Source organism: Myiozetetes cayanensis, unplaced genomic scaffold (genome assembly GCF_022539395.1).
Source record: "Myiozetetes cayanensis isolate MyiCay16 unplaced genomic scaffold, myiCay2020 scf5-8, whole genome shotgun sequence".
In the NCBI taxonomy this organism is placed as follows: Eukaryota; Metazoa; Chordata; class Aves; order Passeriformes; family Tyrannidae; genus Myiozetetes; species Myiozetetes cayanensis.
In genome coordinates this window covers 89,932,034-89,951,356 of record NW_026087742.1, presented here as the reverse complement: position 1 = coordinate 89,951,356, position 19,323 = coordinate 89,932,034, and the positions used below count along the sequence as shown (strand labels likewise).

Below are 19,323 nucleotides of genomic sequence, written 5' to 3'. Positions count from 1 at the left end.
CTTGTTTAATGCTGTATATATAACTTATTTTATTGTAAAGTATGAACATAAAATATGCTAATAAAATAAAGAGGTCAAACACAGTTGTATTAACCATTTCTTTGATTAATTAGCATATTGCCTTATAAATCTGTAAGTAAATGATTTATCCAAGGGCTAGCAGGCACATTCCTGTGGTATGGGAGTGTCTTGGTAACATACATGGAGGAATCTTTGCATTCTTGTAGGATACTGCTTCTTTGTATCACACTTGGGAAACTTTCGCAGGAGCAACCATTTTGTCAGGCGAGCTTGGGTTCAGTACTGTGAAAATACCAACCCCCTTGCTATTCCTCAGAGAAACTGTACGGTTTTTTCCTATTACTGAGAACTGGTACAGACTGTGAGACTGAAGAATAATCTCACAGTAACAATACTCCCTTGTTAACATGTCTTCATTCTACGTTTCTAAATTACCAGTATACACCACATTACCAGAAGTCTTAACCGGAAGCTTTTGCTGCATGACAGGATAATTAGGTTCATGCAGTCTTAGGCTGCACAGGTGAGATCCCCACAAGAACTGCTAGCTTCTGGAAAAAAACAGAGAACCAAGGTGGATTTCCCCCACAGTGAAGGTACTTACTACCTTGTAAGACCTTTCCCACCTAATTCCAGCTCTCTAGCCTGACCAATATTGTCCCAGTTTTTCCATAGAGAATGCTGGTGGATTTCTGGCTGCCATCAGGAACTGCTCTCTACATAGAGTTCGATATTCTATAATTTGAGATCATTAATCCATTATTCATGAACAAAAAGATAATGTGCCCAGCAGCATCCTTTGGAGGATGAGCTGAAAAGACGTGCCAGTTCCAATTCTCGCTGTCAAACTCAAAGCCTCATGAAGTTTAGAAGTCCTGCTTTGTTATAAAAAGGGTGTGTTTAACAGAAAAATGCTTCCTGTTGTAGGTGAAAATCATGACCCAGAGGTAAAACAATGACTCCTGTATGCAGAAGTCATTATTCTGCAAGCAACTTCTATATTCCTCTGTGATAATGAAAAGCAAATGGAGACCATGCCCTCATGTATAGGATAGATTTCCTGCTGCACATTCCATTAAATATATTAACATCAACAGGGTAAGAATGCACTGTCTCAGGGTATATATAGTTTTAGAAACATAATACTGCATATGTATTCTATCTCTCCCATCCAAATAAGCTCTTTCGATTATTTATTGTGATATGATTTATAATGCCTAGCACCTGTTACCTCAGGCATTAATTTATCACTATCAACCCCTCTTCAAGGACAGAAAAATGTTGATTCCTTTTTGCCACTCCTCTGTGAAACTAGACTGTTTGAAATGCTTATTGCAGAATGGCAAGAAGCTTTTGCATGCACTGCTGCAGAAGAAATCAGTGATTAGCCATTATACAGATCACACACAGGCATCTCAGTTGTCCATCTCCTTTAAAAAAAAAAGATAATTTTTTTTTTTTAATTATTTTTTAATAGTTGAGGCTGCTTTAAAAACAAGGTTGCAATAGGATTCAAGTTAGTATCACAAGAAAATTCAGGAATTGTTTTCCAATTTAATCCACCACACAGAAGTAAACAAAAAATCAGGAGGAGGTAACGCTAAAGACTGATTAGTAGAAAGAGAACTGAATCAAGAAGGAAGCAGAGTTCAGCACCTGTTTCTGAAATTCAGCCTTGGTGTGCAAGGCTGCTGTGAAAAAAAATCATTCCTTGCACTTCCTCACACTTCAACATGGAGAGGACAAATCAAGAGGACATCAAACTGCTATTGTGGGGAGGATCATGAACAGAAAAAGTATGTTTAATTGCATTTCTTATATAAACCTCTCTCGAATCCACACACTAGATTATTCCTTCTTTTGAAACACAAAACCAGTCTGGCAACACTAGTTATCTCCAACCTTCTTCAAAGGCCTACTACTTTTCCAAAAAGCTGATGTGTGGGTGGGATATTATGCTCCTGTTTGAAACTCTGCCATGGGATGCCTTTTTGTTCCTGAGGCTGGATAGATTATTTTTATTTATTTCCTTCATAATTAACTGCACCAAGTCTGCTATTTTATGGAGCTGAAGATGATCTTAAAATAAACTTATTATTAGGAATGTTATCCTATGCTGACCTTTCAACTACTTTTAGCAGTATCCTGGCCACTGAGTTTGCCCTAGCTTGTGCCCGTCTACCAGAGAGGTAACTTACCATTAAGCTGCAGTGATCAGAGACATGTGGTATATTCAGGGCAATATTCCTTGGGTCCAGTCTAAATATCCTTGAGTAATGGGCACAGATAGAATTGGTTTGGGGAGAAAAAAAAAAAAAACCAAAACAAAAACTTCTCAAATCTCTTTTTCTCAGTTCATTCTCTCAGTCTGACTTTGGAGATCAGAATGTCTTGTGCATTATATCTTGTTAAATTGCAACTCAGGACCACTCAAAAAACATAGCTAGAAGCAAGTAAACAGTACGTGGGTTTGTTCAAAGTTTTCTCTTCTAGTAGTGATCAAGTAGTCATACAGGACACTTGCTTACAAACTTGTGTGAAAAAGACAAGTCTAATAAATAAGGATGTTCTTAGTTATGATCAGAAGATGGCATTCAAGGGTTTCATCTATTTCTGATGAGGCACAGTGATGGTTATGACACAGCACACTACAAGAGTCAGTATAAGACACCAAGGTGCCTTTGCCCATAACAGCATTCCTCAGAGAGATGTCTAAGGTAGGATCACAACACTGCACTATTACTTTTACAATAATTTTTTGAGTTTTAAAAACGTGTGAGCATTACATCATTAAGAGGAGCACAAGTGGTCCCTGCTTTGCCACCACAGTTCCTCTAACCATCTGGCAAGTGGAATATTACCAAATTGTTTCATAGATCAAATTTTCCAACTTTCTGGACTGCATTTACATACGTTATCCTGAAGATAAATGTTTTCTATCAGGCCATCAATCTCTAAAGCCATGTAAGTTTTAGGTGAAAAATTCAGTATATTAATAAAGGATCCAGTGTAACAGCTCTGAATTATGAGCTCGACTTACAGCTCCTTTTAAACCTGGTCTGGTAAGTTAAATCATACATTTTTGACATTGATGCTGATCATGAATAGAAGATCTCAAAAAAATATGTTGCCTTCAGCATATTTTCACCTTCCATGTAAATTTATCTACTACAAGAAATCTTTCCCTAAAATATATTAACTTCAACTATATAACATGAGGAAGAGATGCAAGTCAGTCATGTACAGGAGAACTGGAAGATAATGGTGAAATCACTCTTTAAGAGACAGACCTTTTACAGATGGTGAAAGTCATAAATATGAAGAAACAGAACACAGCTGTGCAGGCTGAGTAGTGTTAGCCTATTTTATTTAGCTCTGCCAAGCTTCTGCAAATACAACTCTCCCCTGTCCAGGGAATAATCTTTCCTATAGATTTGCCACATCTAGGCTTTGTAGATCAGATCTGAAACAATGTCTTGCTCATTTATCGATAGGACACCTTTGATAAAGAGCAAGGGTGATTACAATTCTACAATAGACGAGTTTGTAAAAAAAAAAAAATATTTTTCTTCATGTTTGGTGGCTTTTTCTGGTATGAAAACTATCTTAACATGAAGAGATGCAATATTCTTGCTGACTTTCTCAATGAGGATTCTCACAGTTGTTAAAAAAATGAGCAAGACAATATTGTGTATCAATTCTTTATCTTTCCCTAAAGTAATAGGTTGTGACTACAAGAAATGTTCTTTGTTTCATGCCAGTCATGGAAGTCGATCCAATACAGTGGAGGTCAACACACAAGCAAGACATGGCAGATTGTAGCTATTTTGAAGGTTATGTGCTCTGACTGATCAGCTCCCAGAAAGTGTGAGTCCGTGCTGTTCTTTTAAGTGCAAGTACTCATCAGGTCTCTCACTTCCCCTCTAATTCTCTCTAAAAAAAATGGTTGAAAATTAATATTCTCTTGGTGAATATTAATTCACTTCTTGCCAGAGGTGTCTTGCATATTAAAATAGCATATCCCTTTGTAGAAAACCCAATAAACAGTGATCACATAAATCATGTTTCCATAGGGAATCGGGAGCCCTGGGAAATAACTACAGCTAGTTAACTTGTTTCGAAGTCCCTTGTTGTAGACAGTTTTCTGGGAGAAAGTTAAGGAAGAAATTCATACTCATAGTATCTAAAAGCTACAAAAGCAGAAAAAAACCCCAAGAAAATTCTAGATTCCATCTGCATAGGCAAGACAATACAAACACAGGCACAAAATGTGGCCTATTTGAGAGAAATCTATTCTTTCCAAAGCCCAAACCAAACCAAACCAAATCCACAAAAGAAAGCAGAGAATGCAACTAACTTCCTCTGTTCCCCTTCCCCGTAGAGACTGCCAAGGTCAGTCAGGACAATGACAAAAGGATGGGGATGTTTGAGCAAGGCCACGACAAAGACTGGTGTGGGCACCTGGAGTGGGCTGGCTCACAAGACTGATGTTCAAGGCAGTTCAACAAGCAGGTGTGTACAAAATTCGACATACCAAACTGAAGTAGAAATACCTATGGGTAAGGTACAATATTATCCTAGTACCTACCTCTGCCTGTTAATGACAAAGGTCAGCTAGGTTATCTGTGCTTCTAGTGCAGACAGCTTTATTAGTTAGCTTATTAGTAGGTAACTTTATTAGTTACCCTATATAATCAATTACAGTTGAAACAGAATAAGTCTGAAATCTCTGTTTAGATTTCTTATTTCTGATCATTTTAGTTCCATTTTTGGTTGACTGATATTTTACTTTCCTTTAAGTCGCAAGACAAACTTTTCACTTGTATTTATGCATGTCCCATAAAGGCACACAAGAACATGCAAAGCAAGGCAAACTGAAAACCTGATGGCAAATAAAACCAATTCCAAATTCATCACTGTTTTAGCTTTCTAGATATTAGAAGGCTTCATAAACATTTCTGCATTAAGAGGATTGATTAGTAATAAATTTGAGGAAAAAAAACATGGCACGGTTTATATTCTTTAAAGATCTTCACTGCAAAGTTTATGACAATGTACTACTATAAATTGTCTGTTGACAACTGGTTTCACAAAAATTCACTTCTACCATCACAAGTCCAGCCTCCATATAAGTCTACCAGAGTATATTTGTGATATTAGTTGTTTACTTAAGAATCATTACAGAGTCAAAAAATCACATGCACATTTTGAAACTTTACTATAGAATCACAGAGTCACAGGATGGTTTGGATTGGAAGGGACCTTAAAAATCATCTAGTTCCAATCCACCTACAGTGGGCAAGGACAGCTACCACTTGACCAGATTGCTGAATGCCCCATCTAACATTAGTCTCATCCTTAGGTCATCAATTTAATTGCATTAATATTTAACAGATTAAAACCAACGTTTTTCTTTTTTTTGCGTTTTAACCAGAAACCTAACATTTAGATCATACAAATTTGAAATCAACAGTGATTTAACTTTCCAGACTGTAAAATAAACCCGCATATAAATCACAAGGGGCCAGTACTAAAAGCTACACCATACTCTATGTATCTCTTTATTGCACTGCCTTTGCCATTATTAGACAACCACCTTGTATTAAATTAGGATCGCAAGTAAGACTAGTAGATTAACAAACAACAGCAATGAAGGCTGAAAACTAAGAGCACAATCAACATTCTTGTGGATGTAAGAAAGCTAACAACTTCCTACAGGTTTTACTGGTTGCTAACTTTGTGGTATTTTTAAACGGTACTGGATGGAAAATCACATGAGCACTGGGAACACTCTTCCTAAATAAGAAGATTTTGTCTCCAGCCAAAGGTACATGCAAGCTTATGCATCATCACGGCTAGGTTTCGCCAGCACTGCTGGTAAATTTGACAGAAGACTGAAACTACTGGCGAAGAAATACTTAGTTCAAAACATACCTGATTGTCAGCAAATGCTTTTAGCTACGATTAGTGTTATTTAAAAATTACCTACAACTGGTTTCCTGCCCAAAGAGTACACACTGCTTGCTCTCTCTTCTGGATGTACTTGGTGCCAAATCTGGTGTAGACTCCTTTCATAGAAAAGCTTGTCAGAAGTATTAAGTCAAATTGCTACAAAAATATGTGCAGTTAGAATTAAACTTCAAAGTCCAGTTCAAAGACTTCAGGTAAAAAAAAACCAAAAAAAACTATGCAAATGAGAAATTAACTTCTGAAGTTTTATACTGACGTCAGTGCTAGTCAAAGACTGAAATACAGCAGATCTTTAAGCTTTAACTGCATTTTGAATTTTACAAATAAAGAGTTTCAGTAATTACAGATCAGAAATGGAAGACTAATTTGAATTTTTAGAAGTATCCCATTTCCAGTGTGTAAGAACTTCTGAACACTGATTTGTGGCAGACAAAAAATACATCCATACTCAGAAAAGAAATGTGGGTACTACAAGGACTGTATTGCAAATTAATACAAAACATAGCAGAAACAATAAAATACAATAATTTTACACTAGGGATTACTATTGCCAAGCATTTTAAGAAATGCTTTTACTTACATTTGCAGAGACATTACAATCCAAAGTTGCACTAGAAATTTGTACAAAGCAGGATAAAATACTAAATGTTACTTCGATACAGGAGCAGATCATACAAACACTAAGATATTCTTAAATGAAACCAACAAAATTTCTCATTCAATACATCTAGTTATGTTAAATCAAAATCTGGTTTCAATCATTAAAACTCTAATTATCTCAAAAGATAATTTCATAAGATACCTGTCTGTTTCTTACCAACCCTAAAATAAATGAACTAATTTATAAAATTCTCTGAAGAGTCAAAGGTAACTAAGACTCACACCTGTAAGGAAAAGTTGGTATTTCTGATCTGCTTACTCAAAGGATCCAATTCCTTAGATTGCATGAGTCATTCAGAACAGCAGCATTATTTCACTTTCTTAAAAACTACTGAAAAAAGCCACTTAGCATATTACACAATTTTTCATTTTCCTTTTTATGAATAAGAATCTTTTTTATCAATGAGAATCCACACAATACAAAGTGAATTATATAGTACTAAGGTTTTGCTTAATTTATTTATAAAAATCAGTATAAAAAAATGTCAAATTTCAAGTAACACAGGCAGTTGTGTAAATTATACAGAACAATAATTAGATTGAAAGATAGTGCTATTGACTTGTGCTTAGACTGGAGGCAAGAGAGTTACCCCTCAACAATCCCAAATTCAGCAGAATTGAATTGAGGTTTATATAGAGGAAGGTGTGATCTGGATTTGTAGTCCTATGCAACTCTTGAATCATTTGGTGAAGAGCAAACAATTCAAACATCTTCTTATTGCTTCTGCAAAAGATTTGAAATAAAGTAACTTTCAACTGAAAATTGAGAGGTTTCATCTAAAGATGCTATAGAAAATTAATTTTTTTATGAAGAAAAATGTGCACTATATTGGGAGTTCCATATAATTCTTCTATGTTGTATATAGTGTTTCTAAACAGAAGGTTATCAATGTATTGTGAGCAAAATCTTGGTAAAAATTACCAAAAATTACCATTTTGGTATATAATGATATGTATAGTATAATGAAAGCTCAAGGAAAGACTAACAGGGTTTTTCACTCATGTGAAATAAGGTTCCAGAGACAATAAATAAAAAATTTAAAATAATTAGGATTTCTGAGCCAATTTTGCTTTTACTGTATTTCTAATGTCAGTTATGATTTAGATTAGATTATTTTATAGGAAAACTTATTTTTTCCAGAGTTCAATTTTATTCCTTATAAAAATTAAAATCTCAGTTTTGTCAACAACTTTAAGTCTAATGTAAAAAAAAATCACTCAGTTTAGACAACCGACTTTCATAAATGAAACAAGCCCATTAAGCAATGCACCAGTGGAGATCAGCAGCACATTACCACTGATTTGATGACCTCTGTTACAATAAACCAATAATCAGTAAACAATGGGAATATGTTTTAAAAAGATTAACATTCCCAAAAGGGCTTAAATGGCTCAAAACTTCAAATTTTGTTTTTGAAGGAAATTAAAACTGATGAAACTAGAATGCAATCACAGATGAGACTAAATTTTCAAAGGAGATTACTACCAAGTATCTGAGTAAAACTGAAGGTCAGAGATTCCAAATCCCCAAGTTTACTGATCTAATAATAACTAACAGAAGAATGATAATAAAGAATTACTTTATTCTGGAGAGTTTTTGCAGTATAACACAGAGCTTTTCCAAAACTGGAACATCTAGCTTAGAACTTCGAAGCAATATAGAACAAGTGCGGAAGAAGGATTCATTACTGCACGCTTCCAGGAAAGGCTGTAAAGAACCTGTAAAAGGAAATAATTTTAAAACTGTTTCACAGAGTTCAGTGCAGGGAAAAGTACAACAACTATTGATACTTTATAAAGAGTTTTAAATGCTTCATGTTGTGCAATTCCTAGGACAATAAAATTACTCAGTTTATGCTAAGCACGTCATACAAAAGTCAGGTAAAACTAGAAACTGAAAAAATGCAAGTTCCTGAGAGATCTGACACAACTGATCCTTGTATTAAAACAAGGTCTATTCCCTTGAGAAAAAAGGAAAACAGGAAACAGAACAATTTAAAACTCAAATAAAAATTCTTATACGGGACATGTTTATTCAGTGCTCATTTATCATGATGCTTTCCTTTTGATTATGATTCTTTCCTTTTGATTATGATTATGCAAAAAGACTCAGTGTCATGGTTTAGGAATGGTGCTAGCTTGGTGCTTCCACTGAGACTCTCCAAACCATGCTCCCGTTGAGGTAAGAACAATTTACTGGAAACAGCAATGAGATAAGAAAACAAACATTTAACAGCAACAATATTAACAACAAAAGTGTTCAGAAGAATGATTCACATGCAAAAATGCTCACTGCAGAGCTAAACCCAACCCAGTCATGGCCACGCCACCCCAACTGCTCCCTCTGGCTCGGAGCCAGCACTACTCACTGCTCCTCCCACCACACTTACTCAGCCAGAAGGCAATCCCTTCTCCTTCCCCACCCCTGGCTATGAGCTGAGGTGGTACAGAATAACCTCTGGGTCCTGGCCATGACCCCTCCTGGCTACTGCAAAATTTAACCTTGTCCTGACCCGAACCAGGACACTCAGAAAGAATATTTTAAACTGCTGCAAATCACGTGGACAGGGATAGTACGTCTAAGAGGTTGTGTGAGACCTGACAGTCTTTCGTTATCAAAATATCAAAATCTCTGTACTCTGCTTCAAGGCAGGCAACATAATAATTGAGAGGCAAAAGTAAGTGCTGGATAACAATTAAATACTAACAAAACTCCCTTAAAATAGTGGATGAGATTTTATGTCACACTGTATAACATTTCCCTGTACCCTGTTTCCCAAAATCTAATCACTTCAGAATAAGATCAAATCTGTTCCCTTGTTATCTCATTCTTGATTCTGACATTACAGGCTAATTTTTAGCAAAAACATAGAGAAAATAACTAACAATTTGGTTTTCCTTAAAATTAAGACTCTTTCATATAGCATAGAGTATTTGCATTAGTAGAATACACGTATTAGGAAAATAATGTTCACATAATGTTAAAATATTTAATATGTTCCACTTAAAAAGAGACTTCACTATGCAAATTACAGCATAAATCAATAAACAAGACATTAAAAAATTCTCTGCACATATGCTGAACACTGTAATTTAAAATAGGATGTCAAGATGCTTTTATCAGTACAAAGAGAACAGGATGTATGTTTTGGTCAAAATTTTCCTTCTCCTTGTCCAAGGACATACAACTTATTAAATATAACAAGTAGCCTTGGAGTGAATTCAAGGTTTAAATTTATTTCAGGTTTACTGATACAACATCAGAAGAAATGCTACAGAAAACTATCTGGAATAGGGCTTAAAAAAGAAGTCAACTTGGCTTTTAAAGTCAGCTTAAGAGCCCAAACAACTAATCTTCCCATACCTGGGCATTTATACTGAATATTCCATAAGGATCGAGTAATTCCTATTCCAACAAATGACCAAGTGCCACCTACTTGATACAGTGAACTCATGAAACTTGTGGGCCTTTGCTGGTTTACACCCTCAGATCAAGAGACTGAGAGACATCAAATGCCTTTAACACAGATCAGAGAAACTATGGCCATGTGTAATCTTTCCTCTCTTTTCAATAGAGGTGCTTTTGGTAAATTGATTTAAAATGCTGGATTCAACAGGTAGAATCCACAAAATACGTAATAGGATGTGTGGATGGAAACCATACAGATGCAGGATATTAAGAGAGTTTGGTAGCAAGAGGACAACCTTGCAGCAATAAAAAGTAAGATGACAGCTGATGTATTGTGAAGTTTGGAAAAGGCAGGAAGATGTTTTGTGGTTTGCATAGCTAAAGTTTCCTCTGTTCTCTACCCAAAGCAACAAAAAACTTTAATTATTCAAAGAGATATACATTACTGAGGCAGTAAATCATTATTAATTAATCTGGTTTTATGTTTATAACTACTTCCATGTTTCTTGCATTCTTTCTACCATGTTCAATCCACTTATGATTTTATGCATACTGCTCTCTCACTTTTGGTACTTCTTCCAGTTACAATTTGCTGTCTCAAAACTGTAATAGCAATAAACATAAAACCTAAATGAAAGTAAAGAATAAAAACAAGCAGTAATCAGTAAAAAATATACTGATAAAGGGATAAGTAAAGATTCTATTTCTTGTTTTATTTTACCTTCTGGTCTTCAAGGCATACCACTTCTAATATTTCCTTTTAATATTTCCTTTAATATTTCTGTACTTTAGCTGCAGAAGGTATTATTTTTCAGAAACTGTCATATAAAAAAACCTCAGGACTATCTGTCAATTACAGCAAACAGAAAATCCTTAGACGAGTTCACCAGATGTGCTACATTCAGTGATACAAGACTGACATACACTCAAGATTCAGTGCTCTTTACTGAGCTCCTGCTCTCTGTGACAGAACTCTGATGTTATTAAGTACATACAGCAGTGTTTTAAACCTGCAAAAATAATTTAACTCAGGATTCACTTCTAGTATGATGGTGTAAATCCCTAGGGAGTCTAACTTGTTAAAATCCATGCAAAGAGGTGACAAAACTAGGAAAAGAAACAGCAAGTAAGTAAACCACAATAAACACCATCTACCATCTCAAAAGTACTTCCTGACAAAATATTTCTATCACTTAAGAGTCTTTGTAGTAAAATTTCTATACAGGTAGCAAAAAGAGATAACCATCTCTAAAGCAAGAAAAACCTAGGACTACAAATTACACAGTCCATAACTTTATAGTAATTCTATAGAACTACAATTTTATAGGAATTCTAAATTTGCTGAAGGTCCCACAAATGACTGCCTCTTCTCAAGAAACAGAAATGGTCCTATCAACTTGGACTGTATCACTGCTAAAGCCTGTTTTAACAACAGAAACTTAAAACTAAGTATCTCTTACTTAGCAAAGATACCTGTTAGAAAGTAAGAAAAGTGTAAGTAAACATGAGAACAATGACATTCAAGAAATAGAGAAGGAAGGTTTTTCTTCTTTCTATTGCCTGTTAAAACAACATATGGTTTTATAAAACCCTCATTTAGCATGACTTCTGACTCAGTTGAACTCTGATTGATGAGATCTGAACGTAACAAAGACTGCTTCGATGAATAAGGCAATCCTACAATTTATTCCTATAAATATCCTTAAATAGGCATAAAATGCTTTCGATTCCTTTTCTGCAGGGTAAACAAACACCATATTCTGATGACCTGGACACTTCTTTGCTGCCTGGACTCTTACTTGTTCCTTAAACATATTACATTAAAAAAAATTATATATATATACACAAACACACACATACATATACGTGCTCTAAGAATGGTTTTGACTGTGAAGTTTACAAATTAATGTAAAAGACAGTATTACTTTTAAGATAGAGGATTTTTCCCATAAAACAGAAGGGCCAAAGTGGAAATAAATTCTAAAAGTTCATAAAGTTCAATCAAGTGAAAGCAAACTGATAAAAGCAGATGTTGAAATCAACTTTCTGTACAATGCTTGTATACTCACTTCAGGTTTTTGTAGAATATATTCTCAGTAATCAGAAAATAAACAAAACATATAATTTAAATGCAACTCTAGCTGATTAACTAAAGGAATACAAGCTTCACCTTTTTAAATACTATGGTGGCTTAGATCTGCATAGATTTTTGATTTTATTTAACTATTTTAGAAAAACTAAATTGGAATTCTTCCTGGCAAGACTTCCTCACAATTTAAAATATCTACAAAAGCCTCCACTGGTATCCTTAAAAAATTGCAGGATGTTGTCATTGCATTAACTTAGCTTGACTGGTAGACTGCAATGAACAATGAGCAATTTATCACTGTTGACAGAATTCATCTGAAATTTACCCTCAAAGTAATCAGTCACTCACAGCATAAAATCTCACCAGCTACAGTTATCCAGAAAATTCTGGTTCATACATAAAGCTATGACACTTCAGAAAATTTAAATGACAACTCTAAGTTCATGTTTTAACAAATTAATGATTACAGTTTTGTCTCATTTCTAATTGTGTGAGGATCTGCTGGGAGAAAGGGGACCACATGACAGCAACGCAAGTGAATGATGGAGCACTCTCTACTAGTGTGGAAAAGTTAACTAACAAAAAGTTAACTATGCTCCACAGTAGGAACACTTCAAAGGAAGCAGCAATATCACTTGCTTATATCCAACAGTCTATAGCACAGTCACCTGTAAGATTTGAACCATTTGCTGAATTTATCATTTTCTCCTGTAATCAGTAGCCAGGACTGTTAAGTGTCAGTGCTTAAAGCACAGTGTAGGTGCTCACATAGGTGACACTGAATTAACAGAGCCCAAGTGACAACTTCAGCTGGTCACCCAGTATGTGTTGATTCTCAGTATGATCTGAGTTGCTCCTTGGTTTTCTAGGGTGTGAAGACATCCACACAAACATGAGATAGGATGTATAGGAGACCAATATCATTCTCAAATGGCAACTGGAGGTTACATCCAGAAGAAAAGTTGTAATAGAAAAGGTTAAAAAATTAGCAGGAATATTTATGTCACAAGAGATGCTTGGAATGAAAAGAAGCCTACAAGGAAAAGAAAAAAGGTCAGAAAAGAAAGCTATGCCATGAAGGTCAGAAACTATAAAAACAATAGTATGAAAAGTCAAGTTAAGTCAGACCTCCTTAAGAAAAAAAAAGTTCTCCCAGATCTTTAAATAAAAATAGAACAAAAAAGAGGTAGTGAGGTCATCTCACTAACCAGGCCCACTAAACATATGACTCGGGGCAGCATGCCAATGTTTGAGGGATCGTGTGAGGTCCTCTGGTCTGGAGGTCTTCAGAATTAGGGCTTCTCATCAAAAAATGGTGACAAGATCAATAGCATATCTGAATTGCATCTACACCAATGCATGCAGCATGGGCAACAAACAGGAGGCGCTGGAAGCCATTGCACAGCAGGAAAACCATGACATAGATGCCATCGTGGAGACATGGTGGGTGACTCACACAACTGGAGTGCTTGCTTGATCAAATTCAAGAACTATACTAGTAATTAACAAAACAGATCTCACCACTTCCCTTAGAAAAGCAGGATTGGCAGACACAGCCAGCACTCTCCGAACCCCCCACGTGGCAGGCCAGCGGTCGCTGCAGGCCTTAGCTTTAGATAAGCAAGACCAACACAAGGACCTACAGTTCCCGACCCTCGTTGGAAGAGAAGAGAGAGAGGTCTCTAATCTCAACTATTTATACTCGGTTTTACGTAAAAATGCATTATGGAATACTGGGTACTTGGCCACTTCCTTGGTTACAAACTGGTTTCCAGGAAGGCCTAGATCAAAACCATCACAGAACTACACGTGTGTTGATGCAGAATAGTCACATACTTTTCTGGTAAATAAATGCTACGGCAATTATAACTCATCTAGCCTTCAATATCATTTGATAAAGCAACTCATGTAATATTACACTGGAGAAAATGGGGGTTAGTACAATGACTGGAACGTCATTCTAGGTCATACAGTGTAAGGAATTGGCTAGAAATGAACTTCAGTTTTAGATACTGATTTTTGCAATTGAACTTATTTGGTGTATTAGTTAATGACTATGGCATGAAGATAGGAATAGTCTAACAAAATTCTATGCTGGAACTGCCAACTTAGAATGCAACAGGTATAAAATACATGGAAACCAGAATTATCTTACTTGCTAGAATAGCAGAAGCATAAAGACAATACATTAAGAAACAACAGACATTTTTCTTGGAAAATCACCAATTAGAAACATCAGAGAATGAAAACTTTTGGTGTGCTGATTGAATTCAGTATGTCTATGAGCAATTAGACCATCTTTATGGTCTAACCATTAAAGATGGATTCTAATGAGACCCGAGAGAGAGGAAAAAACATTTTACAAATAATCTAACAGCATTTTAAATTGAAGCTATAAACTGTTATGGGTTACGTTACTTCGTTCAAGAAACCAGAAAAGGCCCTAATGAACTACCAGAATCACAAAAGGAACTGCAACTCTCTCTTCCAGAGAACATCTAAAGGAGTTTTGTTCCAACACTTTTCCTGTCAGAGCTTGACTGCCTTGTTTCCCCTACTCCCATATCTCAGGTCCTGTAATAACCAGCTCAAAACTAAGCATAGCATTTCAAACACAACCTCAAACACAAATAAGGAAGCCTTTACATAAACAAGCACAACTTGGCATGACCTGTAATTCTGTTAACATCAGATTGCAAGTGTGTAGGTAAATAAAATCTGAACCCTGGGAGTGCATAGATGTTACTCAAACTGCACAATTTTTTACTATTAACTTCACAAAAAAGCCCTTCTTTATGAAATTTGAATTACGACATTGTTCTAAAAACAGCTGGCTAAAAAGTACAGTATACATATTTGCTAGTCAAATACAAAATATAATGTGTATAAAAATATTTTTTCCTAATTAAATCATACTTAGTTTTAAATTGAACCATTTGATGGAAAGCTATAAAACTGTAAACTGTTTATTAAAGAAATGCAAGTTTAGTAAATAAGAGCAAACAAGATCCTATTTGAATAAACTTTAATGTTCTAAAGATTTCACAACTTAAACTTACTTGAAAAGGGATGTGTATATCCACATACGGACATAAACAACTCTTTTTTAGATCAAAAACTTTAAAAAAGTTAGCATTCACATCTCTCTTCAAAATTGTAAGCTGGTTATGAACTACAGCATTGCCCTAAATGAACAGTGAAGCTTTACTTCTGAAGTGGCTACTTGGCTCTACAGAACTTTGTATTTAATGGCCCCTTCTATTTCTTACTTTGGAGTGAATGACACAGAGGTCTAAAATTCAGAATGGCTGAGCATTACAAAACTGTTACTAGAACAAGGAGAAAATAATGACAGACATTATTTGTTATTGGAGAGAAGGCTATCGATACTTCATACTAAATAAATTTCATCAAAATCAAAATATTTAAACTAAGCTTGCAATTAATTAACAAAAATGTGTACAGAAATTTTGTGTACTTGCTTGCTTTCAACATATACAGGTTGGTCCTAACATTACCTAGGCATTTAACAGAGTTAGAGATACTTATCTGTGATTAAAATATTAAACTAAAACATCTATTAATCCAACATAATTATTCACTGTTTTCAGAAAAATGAATAAAAATTACAGGATAATAGAGGAAGGATTTCCTTTTAAATGGTTTGTATTTCAGTGTTCATCCCACATAAGCTGTAAATCATTTTTTTCACTATAGCTTCAAACACAATTCCTCAGGAGAATTTTCACATCTGCCTTTCACACAGGTGACAGGGAATCCTACCTTAGTTTGGTATTCACAGACTTGACATTTTTACCCTTTCAGTGCTGCAGAATAAACTCACTTGAAAAGTTACAATCCTGCAAAGTTACCAGTTACCAGTAAAGATTATATGATGGAAGAAGTTAAATTTCAATCTGTTTAAGCATATAGGCATTTTTACTCCATGCTTTACTACTGCTTGTAGTCTGTAAGTCTCAAAACACTAAGACTCAAGAGAAACCACAAAGGGGCAGGTTTGAGTTTCCTTGACAGATTCTGACCACAGACATTTTAGAAGTACCCACAGAACAGTGCACATTGTGGAATACCTAGCAGCAGTTATGGAAGCATTCCAATACCAAGGAAAAGACAGAGTATCCATACAGGTAGTCCATGTAAAAAAGATTCAGTATATGTAAATAAGCACAGCTTCTTACTATGGAGACAATCTTTTTATCTTCACTGGCTTGATTAACTTCCCTATAAGATGGATACACCTGGACACAGACTTGGTTATCCATGACCACAATATTTTCTTTAAAAAAATAAATTAGAAGTAAGGCTCAGTGCATGTGTAAATACAGCCTACCTTTGTAGTTATTAAAAATCTTCAGTGATGTTAATATGGTTAAGAAATCACAGTTAAGCCCAACCAGAATGTTCCTTAACTTACAGTAAACACGAGAGAATAATTTTGAATAATTTTTGAATATGCACTTATCTCAATCTGTGAATAACTACACACTAATGCAAAATATACTCTCTGCAAAACAGAAATAGGTTTGATGACAAAGAAAATGTAAGTTTTATTTAAAGCAAAGGCCAGTGTTTTTTAATGTCCAATGAGCAGGTAAGTTTTGATTTCATTGAATGAAAGGTTGGGAAAGGGGAACTTATTAATCTACATGACAGAAGTCAGTTATCACTGCAGGAAAAATTTAAGACATATAATGTCTTTGTATAAAAGTGCAAAGGGTGAAACTGAGGCAGGAAGCTCTCTACTAACGGCAGATTTCAAATCAAGCATGAATCAGACTACAATTAACAAACTCACTAAATCCTCTGAAACCCTTTTAACTGATTCACAAAAAACCCCACAGTAAGCTGCTTGAGAAGGGAGAAGACAGGAAGAACAGTATTCAACAAGATTGTATATGACAAGTATTCAACTACAGGGTGATTTAATACTAATGATGTGATGATCTTCAACACCCATAGAACAAATTGTCTTGATGAGGTCATGTTTCCAAAAAGCATTTCATGTCTGACATATAGCAACTCTCTTAAACAGTGTGATGCACCTACTGTCCTAAAAAACAAGATCCAATGAGAAAAGAAATTTGTAGTCTTAGGGAGGGAACTCTGGGGTATGAAGGTGCCCTAGAAGTCACTGGTTCACAGTATAACAACTTATAATGATTAAAAGCAACTATTACTTTAATTATTAAACATTAATTTTAATAGTAATTTAAATGAGAGATGGTAAGAGCTTTGTTAAGCAGTAAATACATTACATGCCATTTGACTAAACTGAAACATCAGCATGAAGCAGTTAATACATTTTGCTCCAAAGGCAGTCAGAGCACCGCATTTGTAGAAATCTATCTACAAGCACATTCAGAATTTATTGAGACACTAAATCTACTTTCTATTACAATGCTATCAGAGAAGATTTTGTTCTTAGTTCTATCTTCAGAAGGGTTCAGAGGTTAGAGATGGGAATAAAAGCCAAACATGGTAGCTACAGTGCTGCTTTGGTGATGTGTTCTCATGTATCTGCTACTGGAAAGTACATTTAAAAGACAACACTGAACAGGTTGAAATGTACCAATTTATGCACCATTATGGACATTTTTAGACAAAAATATTAACAGAATGTAGTAAGAAACGGGATAAAATAACTTTGTGGAGTTGATTTTCTACTGTCAGGTTCATAACAAGCTGTTAATTCTCACAACTGTCAAATTCAGAAGCAACCTATTCCACTGAAGATAGCTGACTAAACCAATTAGACTTCAACTTAGGCCACTGAGCTCATCTGAAGAAAAATAATTTCTCCATCACACAAAGAACATGAAATACAACATAAATTATTTAACATTATACTGTTTATCCTAACAATTACCCACAACTTCATTTCAGCTACTTATTAAGATTCTAGCATAGGCTAAATGAAGCAATTTGCTAACAGAATGCAAATGGTTATGTAAGGACTCAGTTGCAAAGTTTCTTTCCTCAGGTCTATTAACAGTAAAAGTAGTGAACACAATCCACAGAAGTACTGGAATATGAAAAAAAACCCAACACTATTAGGGCATGAAAGTAAACTGAAACTGGAGTTCTCTTGACACAAAGTAAACTGTTTGAAATTACTGCATAATATCTTTAGCAGACTCTCACTCTTACGTCCTGAAGAGTTGGCTGAAACTAACCTCAACTTTTTTCGCCCCTGACATTTAAAAGTCAGCCTTTGTTCCAGCTGTGAATGGTTCTGTATATTAAAAGAAAAGTGATCAGTATAATATTTTACCTCCACCTAAGGCCTTAATGTTCTCCTAAAAGAGGTAAGGTAAACAAGATTGGCACACACACATACATATATATGTATATATTCTGTATCTCTGACACACTGCTGAACTTTCAAAACCATTAATGATTGGGTGTATTTGGTCTGGCTGAGACAGAGTTAATTTTCCCCACAGCAGCCCTCAAAGTGCTGTGCTTTGTATTGGTGGCTAGAAAGGTGCTGGTAACACACCAGTGTTTGGCTACTGCTAAGCAATGCTGGCACAGCATCAACACTGTCTCTCCAACACTCTCCCTCACAGCAGGCTGGGGTTGGGCAAGATCTTGGGAGGGGAAGGGACACAGCCAGGATAGTTGACCCGAACTGACTCCCATACCATATGATATCTGCTCAACAATAAATGCTAAGAGTAAGGAGAAGAGGGAAGGGCGAACTGGAAGGGAAGGGGGCATTTATTTATGGCATTGCCTTCCAGACCAACCTCTACAAATGCTGAAGTCTCACTTCCCAGGAAGTGGCTGGACACCACCTGCTGATGGGAAGCAGAGAATAAAATATTTTGGTTTCCTTTGCTTCCATGCACAGGTTTTGCTTCTGTTTTATTAAAAACTGCCTTTATCTTGATCCATGATTTTTTTTTTTTGGTCTTACTTTCCCCTGTCCTGCTGAGGAGGGGCGTGATAGAACAACTTGGTCAGCCAAGGTCAACCCACCACACTGGGACAAAATGGTGAGATTATTTTTGGCTAGCACTACACTTCAGAATTATACAATGGCATGAAATCTCACAGATGTCTGGGAAATACCAGTTCCAGTATACCAATACTTGGAACACTATGCGAGTTTTGATACCTAAACCATAATGTAGTCTGGTGACATGTATAC

At 35.5% G+C, this 19,323-nt stretch overlaps 1 protein-coding gene across 1 annotated transcript in view; it reads right to left on the bottom strand.

Moving 5' to 3' along the window:
• Window positions 1-7,289: 7,289 nt before the first annotated feature.
• CCDC138 (coiled-coil domain containing 138) overlaps window positions 7,290-19,323 on the bottom strand; it is a 32,804-nt gene continuing 20,770 nt past the window's right edge. Inside the window, 2 exon segments of the mRNA XM_050331230.1 lie at window positions 7,290-7,375; window positions 8,232-8,370. Of these exon segments, the coding sequence (XP_050187187.1) occupies window positions 8,337-8,370 (34 nt within the window). The 3' untranslated portion in view covers window positions 7,290-7,375; window positions 8,232-8,336.